This window comes from Gambusia affinis, linkage group LG20 (assembly GCF_019740435.1).
Source record: "Gambusia affinis linkage group LG20, SWU_Gaff_1.0, whole genome shotgun sequence".
Taxonomy (NCBI): domain Eukaryota; kingdom Metazoa; phylum Chordata; class Actinopteri; order Cyprinodontiformes; family Poeciliidae; genus Gambusia; species Gambusia affinis.
In genome coordinates, this window is record NC_057887.1 from 20040185 (window position 1) to 20052263 (window position 12079).

Genomic DNA, 12079 nt, shown 5'->3' on the forward strand with positions numbered 1-12079 from the left:
GTTTTGTTATTTTGATATATCACACTGACATGCAGCTGTAAGTTTTGTATAATTAGCATTCTTCTAAATTATTTATTTGACACAATTAAATGTACGTTCATAAAATTGTATCCTAAATGCAAACAGTAAGATGGAGAGAAAAAAAAAGCAAGAATAATAAATAAATAGGGAAAGTTAGTTGGGAAGTGGAGGGAAGACCCGCCAAAGGGCTTTAGAGTTTTATTTTCCAGGGAAGACCAGGAAATTAAATATTACAAAATCTATCTTCAAAAGACAAACACAATGTTGTAGAATGAAAGATAACTTGAATTCTTTACCTTAATATATTGGCGTTACTACATTAATAAAACTGTTACACTTTATCAAACAGTATCTGCCATTTTACCAAACTTTTTTTTTGTTTTTTACAATAAACCACTGAGCCATGCTTTTATAATTTTAATACATCTTATTTTTTTCTTAGAAACTGAGTTAACTCCCTTTGAGTTAATTTGAGAACTTGATGACAAAACTGAGCTGATTAGTTACAAAAATTGACGCAGTTTATCTGATTTCACCATACCAGACTCAAAAAGTTTTAAAAACAAGACACATTTATGGAGTATTAAATCTCAACTTAAAATCTCTGTCTGTTTTAAACTGTTCAGTGAACACCTCAGACCTCCACAGCCTTCGCCTGTCTCCTCTCACGACCCGTCCTCTGCACCCATAATTCCCCGCTCCGGGACAAGATGGAAGAAAGCAGCGACCGCCGGAGAACAATGTTTTGGCAATAAAATCCCCTCAGCGGCGAATACGGACAGAATATAGGCACGTTTGAAACCAGCTGCGGTCATGTGTAGGTGAGTGGGAGGCTAAACTGAATTTTGTTTATGTCGAGCGTGGCGCCTTTGTCGAGATTTAGGCGAACAATTGCGTGGCTAAGCGCAAACAGGAGATGCACGGAGTCGCAGCATCATTGTTTCTGTTGCATGGGCCCTAATGCGGCTTTCAGACGGGGCAGCTAAGGAGCTAACCTGCTAGCTCGTGGCGGCTTGATTGTTATAAACACAACTCCCCCTTGCCGAAGTGAGTAGTATTATTCTGCTCGGTGTTTTAGAGCTCAAAGCTACTCGGAGCCCAATCGGTAATGAATATTTCGCTAGTTGGATTTATCCGCTGGTAATTACAGCTAAAGTTAGCTATCAATAAATAGAGCGCCAGAGCTGCTCGCAGCCAGACAGATTTGATTTCACGGGCGTCATCAAAGCTGGGGAATTGGAGAATGAGCAATACGTGCCGCAGACATAACTTCAAAGCAAACGTGCTATTTCAACCATTTAAAAAAATAAAATAAAATGCAAAAATAAGCCACTATTTTCCACGGTTTGTTCAGCTGATCTCTGACTTGTATAATATTGTTTTCTCAATGGGTTAATAAACGTGTGAATCGCATTAAATCACGAGTCCTATTTTAGCCTTAGCTAGCTTAGTAGCAACTCCAGGTAACATGCTAAAACGTTACAATGGTGATTTTAAATCGATTTTATAGACTACATTTAGATATATATGTGGTGTATTTATTTTAAAAGTTAGCCCTGGTTCATTCGAACGATATAAATTGGTTTTGGGGGTGATTGGATTAGGTTGTTTTGGTTGAGGACGCAGAGATGCTTTGATTGTCTCATTGTAGCACGCTAACTATGCTAACTAGCTGGCTAACTATTATGCATCACAAAAGCTCATCCGTTTTCTGTTGAATGCGGCGTCGCGTAGCCAAATGGTCAGCAGGTCTAGACTAAACAATAAATTCTTACGTCGACTTTTCCTCTCTACGTGTTTAGCTACACGTCTCACTCAAAGCGACCGGAATGCGCCTGTCTAATATAACCCCGAAATGTATCCCCAGATTTGACCTAAATATTGTTTTGTTTTAGGGCGAGTGGGCTGAAGCGATTAAACTGCGAGCGTTATCTAGTCAGCCTCTTGACCTTTTGCATTTATATATAATTTCCAGTTATAAGGGACTTGTTTTTGCTTCTTTCAAAGTGCGAAAACAAAAGGGATGCGTTTTTAAAAGCTGTATCGATACCAATTATATTTTGGCTACGGCCCAAATCGCATGTGGTGCTGAATTTGAAACAATACGAGATGGATAAAACAGCTCAGATGTTTTATCTTTCTCTACGTCATTTTAATTAAGAGACGTAATTTTAAAGCTACTATTTAATAATAAATACATATGTGTTTATTATTTGTTAAAAGCTTGACATTTTCTACTGTCACATAATGTAGATAGTGCCACTTCCATATGTATGGTTATGTGATAGGTTATTTCATAAGGTGTTTTAGCATTTACATTGTATGTATTTAAAAAGCAAACATACATTAGTAAATATTTTTGAGGTTTTGCGTTTATTCCATTGTGATGATCAGGCCTGGCTATCTACTATTTACACAATGAAGATCATGCAACCTATCAGCACATTTCAGCTTTTAGTTTTATTTTCATCAGTATTTTTAAATTAAGAGCTGCACAATAAATTAAACCAACATCGCAGTATCAAGTTGTGTGACTATCACTGTTGCAAAGGGTTACTTGTTACTTGTATTTAATTTCACTTATTATATCCTGGCCAATAATATCCCTGGTCAGTTAAATTGACTCCACTGCTCTGGAAGGCTAAGCCAGAAGAAGGTTGAAGTCTATATTGGTTACATTGCAATAATACAAAGTTATAATAACACTGTAATTACATGTTTTTCCTTATATTATATTGTCTTAGATGTCTTTTTTTAGAGATCTGTGAATCATTTTCAATCTATGGTTTTTATTGCTCTTTAATTCACAGATAAAACATTTGTCTTTAATAACTACAAGTAACATTTTATTTATCTCACCTCCCGTGAGTGGCTATTATTAAAAAAGAGCGTGAGACACTACATTTTAAAGAGAAAACTGGACATTTTAGGCTACTTGAGCCTCTTATTAGCAGTTAGCATGAGCAGCTTTACCAAAACAGCAATCTGTGTGTAGTCCTTAGTGAGCCATGTTTTAACTTTGCTCTATTCTATTCAGACTTATTAATTTCTTAAAGTCTTGTTCTCTCTTGCAAACAAGCACTGACCACAAGGTGTTGGGAAAAAAACAAACACAAAAACAGATTTTCTTTTTAAAATACTTCTGGCATCTCTGTTTGACAAAATATCAGATTTTTTAGTATCCTGCTGACTGGTTGGTTAGGGTGCTAATCAAGGGCTAATCAAGAGCTAATCAAGCTGAAAATCATCTGATTTAATTCACTAGCTGGTGTCGTGGTGAGTCTCAAATTGTGACTTTTCTCCAGTCATGACGGGGTGTGTTTCAGTGGTCTAAGCAGAAGAAATTGAAGTTGAGATTAGGAGTTAAAAATATATGAGATTTCCCAACGGTTCGTTTCCTTTACATTGTTTTTTGTCACAAAGGTGGTCTGCTTGTTTTGACTTATTCTCATTTTTTAACAAAACAGAGGACTTTATGTTTTACGTACTTCCTTTAAATAACCGAAATGCTTGCAATTTGAGGTGCTAAGAACTCAACTAATGGAAATGTTGCTTTCAATTTTGTTTTCTATACTTGTCATATCTGTTTTTATTAAGTCTTTTATTTAATTTTTTTTGTCTGTCGTCTTTTGCAGAATGGTCTCCTCCTGCATTCCTCACTAGATTAATTACCCTCCTTCTCCCCCCTGGCACAAAGTAAATCAACACCATGAGTATTATTCAAGACAAGTTAGGTAATGAGTTTCTGCGCAATGGAGGCATGGACCCCAATTTTGCTCCAGGTATGCTTATGTTCAGCCACTTGCCGCCGGTCACCAGCTTCACGCGGCTGGCATCGCAGTCGGTCATCGGCGAGCTTCCCCAAGAGATGATCCTGAAAAAAGAGCGAGATTCGCCGCCGGAACACCAAGGCCCCGTCGCTGCCAGCACGGGCGGCTTCCTCCACAGCATGGGCATTAAGCAGGAGCGGCTGAGCGAGCTGGACTATCGGATGCCCCTCTACAGCGGGGGCGGAGGAATAGGGGTCAACTGTCCTGGAGGGGGCACGGGGAAAAGCAGCACTGACATGCCCGACATGTCGTTCGGCAACCAGCACCAAAATCACCAGAACATGCTACTGCATGACCTTAGCCTCAGCAATGTTCGCTCCTTGGGAGAACAGGTAAGCAGCAGCAGCTGTTCTGGCTTTAAATAATAATTTTCTCTCCTGTGGTTCTTCTTTTCTATTCAGAAGTAGTTTAAGTGTGCTTTCTTAAAAAAAAAAAGAAAGAAGAAAAAAGCCGGTTTTTGTTTTTGTTTTCAGATGCCTGGAAGACCAGGTAAAGAGCCAAAAGAGTCCTCAGGTAGAAGAGGCCGGAGGAGCAATGGGGATGGGCAGGGAGGCAAAGCACGGAGGAAACGCAACGATCCGTCAAAGGTTAATTCCTGATCTTTCCCCTTAACGCAATTAAAGCTGATCTGAAAAGGAACTGAGATTTTCAAAAATTTAGACTCAGAACGGCGATGGTGGAAAGATCCATTTCAATTAAAGGTGTCAGTTTATGGAACAACCTTGACATTGAGATAAAACAATTTAAAACTCTTTATGCATTTAAAAGACATTTGAAAATCATTCTAATGAAGTGATCTGGCATTAAATAAGCTGATGTTTGTTGTGTACTTTTGTTTTTGTTTATTTGGAATATTCCTGTAATAGCCTTCTAAGTCGAATAGCTAATTTCAGATAAAAGTTTAAACTTCTTTCTGCTTGTTTTTATTCATGAAGAAGAAGAAAAAAAAATCTATGTTTTTGTATTTTCTCTAGGCTATGATGTTGGATGGGGATGGAGCTTGCCTTTCCCCAAACTCAAAACCACATATCTGTGAGCACTGCAACGCTGCTTTCCGCAGCTCCTACCACTTACGTAGACATGTGCTCATACACACAGGTGAGACTTTCTCTTCTTTATGTCGTCTCTTCTTTATTGCGATGAAACAAACACTAAAAAAGATTTTCTTTTTAAAAAGCTTGTAGCATCTCTGCTAAAATATCAGATGAGTGAATGAAATAAAAAATAAAATGAAAGTATTTACAAGAAGATACTTGCAAAAATTTTGTAACTGAATTTCTTGCAGTTCTTAGACACAGTTCTTGCAGTGTAAGAACTGTAAGAATATTGCAGTTCTTACACTGAAATATTTATCAGGTCTTGTATTTAAAAAAATATAGAAGCTACAGAGAAAACATTCAGATGAACAGCAGATGTTTTCAGATCACTGTCTCTGATCTGTTAGAGGCTGCTAAGCCTGAGCGACACACCCTGTTCTATCAAAGGATTTGATGGTAAAATGATTAGAACCATAATAACAGAGTTTGATCATAAAAAACAAGGTGTCTGCTCATAACACTTTGTATTTCTGCGATGAAAGTCTGTAGTCGTCACTTGGGACCAGACATGCACTGATGACTCAATCGTTACTCACGTATTTCTCACCATCTTAGTCACTCTCTTTGCTGGGAACTCTTCATTTGATTATTTGAATCTGACCTCATAAAAGGCTTAAAGGATTAGTCACACTTTTATTTTTGGCATTTTGTTCACTTCTGTGCTAAAGTCTTTTACCACCAATATTTTTTTATTTATTCCAAATCAGCTCTAATTGACTCCAACTAAAAAAAACAAAAAACATTTTTAGAATTATTTTGGTTATGGTTAGTTTATTATTCAATTGGTGTGTATTTATTCATGATGTTTGCTTAATATAACAAAAATTGACATAAATATGCAAATTTGAGTCTAGCAAAATGTCTAGGATCTTCATACCTGATTTTAATGAATTAAGATTATCTTTATGCAGCAACATTTGCATATTTTTAGATTAGTCTTTAATCTATAATTAGGCTTTTACATACAAAACCCAAGTTATTATTTACAGACAAAAGAATAGTTTAATCAAGAATCAATTGGAAGTTGCATGTTTAGCTACTTACTAACAATTGTGCACAAAGCAGATTTTTACCAGTGACTGTTTATGTGCTAAATATCAAACTTTTGTAATATATTTGCACCACCAACATGTTTACTGAAGGTTTGTGGTATAAATAATATTACTTTGTTTATTCAAAAGTAATAGATGGATAGATGGGATTTGTTACATGTAATGCACATGTGATAAAATTCATCTAATCAGAAACAAGTTATTGAAGATGGATGTTTTATCTTTATTTAAAAAATATATTTTAAGCTTTTTTGACATTTTTGTTTGAATTCAATTAAATGTGTTTTTATGAAATATTTTGTTGAACTTATGAAATTTAGTAAATTGCCCATATAAATTGACAGTTTTAAATCAAATAATGTGTTGATTTTATATTTAAATCCTACAAGCCAAAGAATCTCCCAAGATGAAACATCAAATATTGCAAAATATCCCAATTTGAGTAATACAAAAATACCTGTGTAATTTCAATTCTCTTTGCAAAAATGTCCTTTTTTTTCTTTGGTTTTAGCCTCTTATTGGGTATTATTTTATATTGTGTGGAAATGTTTTTGTTCTTGATTGTACAGGTGAGAGGCCTTTCCGTTGTAGTCAATGTAACATGAGCTTCATTCAGAAATACCTTCTTCAGCGGCATGAGAAAATTCACAGCGGTGAGTCAGTTATTTAATTTAGTGAGATGTATCGCTTCATGCCATGATCTTGGCTGAAGTAACCGATTCTGACACTGCTGCTGTTATCGTTCACAGGGGAAAAACCTTTCAGCTGTGACCAGTGTAACATGCGCTTTATCCAGAAGTACCACATGGAGCGACACAAAAGGACACACAGCGGCGAGAAGCCTTACCGCTGCGATACATGCCAACAGGTAAAATACCTCCATATTTTCTGTTTTTAAAGGCCCAGTATTGCGTAAAATCAACTTTTATTCATTTAAAAAATGTTATTCCCGCATCAAAAACATACTTTGATTATTTTATGCATGTTTGAGAAATCCTTTAATCTCCCTTTGCAACCTTTCATCTGTCCAAAACACGTCTTTCCCACTCGGCTCTTTCAGACTAGCCAGCAGCTAATAGCAAACACCTGGCAGAGCATCAGCTGAGCTCATTATGCAAGCTATTTCTGAGTGCAGCGCTGGTAAAAAAGAATGCTAAAGGGTTAATACAGGAGCCATGTTGTGATGACTTCCTGTTGGAGCCCAAATTTCAAGGCGTTAATTTACAAAGTCAAATGTTTTTCAAGCTATATTTGATACATACAGCATTTTTATCTCTGATGTCAACATGGTTACATTATAATGCTATAAAATTATACTATGTTGTTGATGTGAAACACATAAGTCTGCCCTTTTAAATGCTAAGTTCTGATGTTAGGCTAGTTGGTTGAATCGTTTAGTTTTATCCATTATTATTTTTAGTTTTCACGTCTAAACTTAGTCTGATTTTGTTTCTTTCAGTTTTTCTCAAGAACAGACCGGTTACTGAAGCACAAACGGACTTGTGGAGAAGCCATAAAAAAGGGTCTAGATCCAAGCATGCTGGAGCTCAGTGAAGCAGAGCTAGGCCAAGGCAGCTATTCACTCTCTCAGGGAAACTCAACCACCTCCGGACGAAAGAGGGCAAAGTCCAAAAACGGTGAAGGTGGCGAACGCAAGAAGAAAAAGAATGCCCCAGCAGCAGCATCGTCTGGGGGGATGGCCCGCGACCTGGGCCTGCAGGACTTCAGCATGGAGCACCCCTCAGGTTCTGATCCCACCATGCAGGGGCGCACCCCCAAACTGGTCTTCAAGAAAACTGGACGCAAAGGGCTAGACAAGGGCCTCCTGTCCCTGGAAGATGGTGCTGATGGGCAGAAACTGTTGGGCCAGAAGCCGGACGCCATGGATCACGTGGATGGTTCTGCCCTTGACAACATGGCTCTACTCCAGGGACCTGGGGGCAGCAAACCCGGTCCCACCACCAGCAGCAACTACGACGATGCAATGCAGTTTGTCAAAAAGCGGCGCTATCTCCACGCGGTCAACAACGACTACGGCGCCGGCTCGCTTCACATGACGTCCCAGGGTAACAACGTGATCCAGGGTTCCCTGGGGCCCGAGCCCACCCTGGCCATGCTGGACTCCTCGTCGCTGGAACTCAAACACGACAAATCAGGCATTCCAGACGAGGTGCTGCAAAGCCTGCTCGACCATTACAGCCATAAACCAGAGGGAACCCACCATGATGTGACCTTCGACTTGTCGGACCACCCGCACCATGTGGACCTCCAGCCAGCAGCGCCCGTCACCCCGGAACTGGAAGACGATTCTCCCAACGGCGGCGATAAAACAGCGGTAATGAGCGAGTACTCAAAGTTCCTCCTTCAAGCCTTGGAGCGCACCAGCCATAGTGGACCCTTCCCCAGCCTCGGCCCAACGGGTCCCTTCCCTCTTCTGTCCAGCAGCTCCAGCCCCACGGGGCCCCTGTTCTCCGACAAACACGCATACAGCACCTCGCCTCTGGATTGCGGCTACCCGCCTGCGGTGTCCTCTCCTCTGCCCATTGCCCCGCCTTCGTCGGCTTCCTCTTCGTCGTCCTCCAAGTCCCACTACGGGATGCTGGTGGGGTCCCCCTCTCAGGCGGGCTACCACCTCACCCTGGAGTCCACCAGCCACCAGCAGCTGACTCCGTCTCAGGAGCTGACCGAGCAGCTGGAGAAGCAGCACTCCCCGGGGACCTTCACCCTACCGCCCCAGGAGCTCACTGCCACTGCCGAGGGCGCCAAGGGGCCACAGTCGAAGGCCGGAGGGAGCGCGGCGGCCTCCAACGGCTCAACCTACCCCGACCTGTCCCCGCTTAACCCCCCTAAAGAAACCACGTACCAGATCGAGAACTTCGCCCAGGCCTTCGGCTCCCAATTCAAGTCCGGCCGGCGGACCCCTCTGAGCTACGGCAGCGACCCGGGAGCAGAGGTGGAACACAGAATACGGACTCCGGTGTCAGAATTCTCAGGGTATACCAGCTTGTTAGCTGATGTCAGTGAGCCAGTGAGTACAGGATCAAAAACCCCGACAAGCCAAAGTTTCAGATAAGGGTCAGACGAGGTGAAGCCTGTAAGCGGGGCCATTTTCTGTTTCTTGTTTTGGTCGCTGTCCACCCGGCCCCCGCACTCGCTCCAATTTAGTTCCTGTAGCAAAGTTTTTGTTTTTATGAACACTGCCATTAAATGTTAATACAAAATGACCAGGGAGGGTCTTCTATGGCCTCAAAATGCAATTTTTTAAGATATTCTCATTTTTATCATGTAGTCGCCAATGTTTTTGTTTAAGAGTAGTGATTTTTGATATGAACGTATCGTAGATTTAAATGTAATTTAAAAAAAAGTTTAGAGGGTAGCTATTAACTTGCTTGTTTTATTTTTTTCCTCCTTTTTCTGATCTATTTGTGATTTTTTTTTTTTTTATCAATCATACCATTGTAAAGTAATGAAAAATGTTGATGATTTCAATAATAATAACATTGTGTCAGGGAAAGGCCCAGAATTCAAATGGCAAAAAAAGTATATATTGTCTGTTACAAGAAACATATAAACTCAGGAAAATAGGCGAAATTGTGTAATAAGACTTTGTATTATGAGATGCAATTAGCACAGTTTTTACAGGCGTATTTTGAGACTACAAAGCTTTTTTCTTGTCTTATTTAGTTTTTTATTTTGTTACTTGTCAGAACAACAAAATTTACAATACACGGTAATGTTCGGTTTGTACTGCGCATAGCTTTGTCGAGATTATGGTACTGTTGTCTCAACGTGAAGACATTCACATTTCTTCTGAGATCCACGTCTACATGAATTTCTATCAGCTGTAGCAGCCCGCTGCGTTTCACGTGGCACGCTTTTTTAAAAAGACGTTTCAACATTACTGAGTATTGTAGCATCAGGTGACTCATTTCTATCCAGAAGTAGCTGCAGGATGTGACGAGCGTCGGACAGTGATCTTTTTATCATGCTGTTTAGTTTTTGTTTTTTTGTTTGTTTTTTTAAAAACAAGTCACCACTTTTCTACTCCACTCCTTGCTGTTCCTGTTTTTGTGTCAATGGAATCAAACAAGCACTTTTTTAAAGAAATCATTGGAAACAACAATAACCCATTCAATTTGCATATGTGATACGTGATTATTATGCTAATGGTTATTGCTATTTTTTAAGAGGAGAAAACTGTGAATGGGGAGGGAGGGCGGGTTACTGGGGGGGTCGGCCGAGTGATTTGTAAAGGGCGGCCGTGGGCATTTAAGCGTATTTTTGTTGCTTTTTTTGTTTTAAAGGGTGGGACTTCTTTATTTTTCTTTTTATGATTTTGTTTTGCGGTTTTTCGGGTGTTGTTGTAAAAAGATGATTTGCCATAATGTTTGTTATTCAATATTTTGAGAGTACCTCTTTGTATTTAAGTGTTTTTGAGAGTCGGGCTGACATGCTGGATCCCTTATATTGGTATGTTGGTTGCATACCCAAACCCTTCTATTTATTTACCAATTGCATCACTCAAACAAACTCTGTAGCAGATCCTTTTAGGCAAATAATCACGGACCTACACCTACTCCTCTTTGTTTTCTTTTCTTTTCCTTTTTTTCCCCCCTTGAGTCAAAAGAAACGCAGTCCAGAAACAAAGTTAAGTTCAATCCACATCTCCCCAACCCAAAATGCAGCCCTGCACTCACAAGAATAAACAATGGCCTTCTTTGTCTTCCTTGGCTAAAGCCAATCTGTCCGGCAGCCAGGGTTGATATTTAATTTAGTTGATTTCCTGTGAGCCGTCGCCCCCTCCCCTCCCCTCCCCTTCCTTTTCCCACGTCTGTGAGCGCCACAGCTTCACCGGAGACTTCGAAGCTGCTCAGATCACACTGAACAAAGACCGACTGACCAGCAACGTCACTCCAAACACACTATGCTTTCAAAGAGACAAAAAAAAAAATGAGTGAATGAGATGGAGGGGAGAGAAAAAAAAAAAGACAAAAAGATTGACCTAAATATACCTCATATCATTAAAGCGTTAAAAAAAAAAAAGCAGGGACGCGTTTTATGTATGTAGTGAACATATTTGTAGTATAGGTTCGACATATTGTATAATCATTTAACACTGCCTGTGTTTACAATTTTAGAGCAAACAACTCATCAAAATGCAAATGTATTATTTTTGTTTTCTGTAAAAAAAATAAAATAAAAAATACCATCCACACCAAGCAGTGTTGAATTATAGATGCCTCATAGAACATTCATTCTTCTCATTATATCCCTTATTTTTGTTACTTGCCATAATGTGTTTTGATATGATCTCTAGAAGGATATTGTTTACAAAAATGTACAAAAACACTAAAAATCTGTTTTGTTTTTCCAGTATGCATGAAAACATTTTGTACGGATTTTTTTTCTGTCACCTCAATACCAAATTTTTGTAGCAGATGCCCCGCAGTTCCTTTGTCTTATTCGTTCTAGTCCCCTTGTGTTATGATTTCCCAGGCTGTACCTGTTATTGAGATGAACGGATTAGACCAGAAAAGCCAATAAAACTTTTTGTTACTAAAGTTGTGGGTGATGTGGTTTTTTTTCTTTCTCATAAGAGGTTTGTTTTATAGAAAAAGCACTTGGATAAATCGGAACTGGAAGTTGTTTATATCCCTCAAAGATTTAGGTTTAAAGTTATTTACCGTAACTTTACTAAAATGTAAAGTGATCCAGAAAGAGACTCTGTCAATCTGAGGAGGAAGCTAAAGATTAAGTTTATGGTAACACAAAATGAATGGAAATAAATATATTTTTTCCCCCAAAATAGTTTCTTTGGACAGATGCACGTCTCACTCCATAAGTGTCTCTAGTCCTTTTTATTTTTAAGACCAACTGAAAGCAAAAAATATATAAATCAAACTCCCAAATTTGCCAAGTGTTTTTGTGTTAAAACTTGTAAAATAGAGATTAGGTGTCATTAAAAAAAGACTTTTTCCACTGTATCCCTTCATGTATTAAACTTTACTACCATAAGATGGCGCTGTTTTATTACCATGTTCACTATAATCTGCAGAACAACGTAAGCTTGAATGGAAAA

The 12079-nt window shown here is 39.2% G+C and overlaps 1 protein-coding gene across 1 annotated transcript; it reads left to right on the forward strand.

The window, feature by feature from the left end:
* Window positions 1-670: 670 nt before the first annotated feature.
* znf281b (zinc finger protein 281b) lies at window positions 671-11561 on the forward strand. The gene is made up of 7 exons (XM_044102287.1): window positions 671-842; window positions 3657-4183; window positions 4325-4438; window positions 4826-4949; window positions 6570-6653; window positions 6750-6868; window positions 7460-11561. Exons 2-7 carry the CDS (start codon window positions 3731-3733, stop codon window positions 9071-9073), a joined length of 2508 nt encoding a protein of 835 aa, XP_043958222.1. The 5' UTR covers window positions 671-842; window positions 3657-3730; the 3' UTR covers window positions 9074-11561.
* The last annotated feature ends 518 nt before the right edge of the window (window positions 11562-12079 follow it).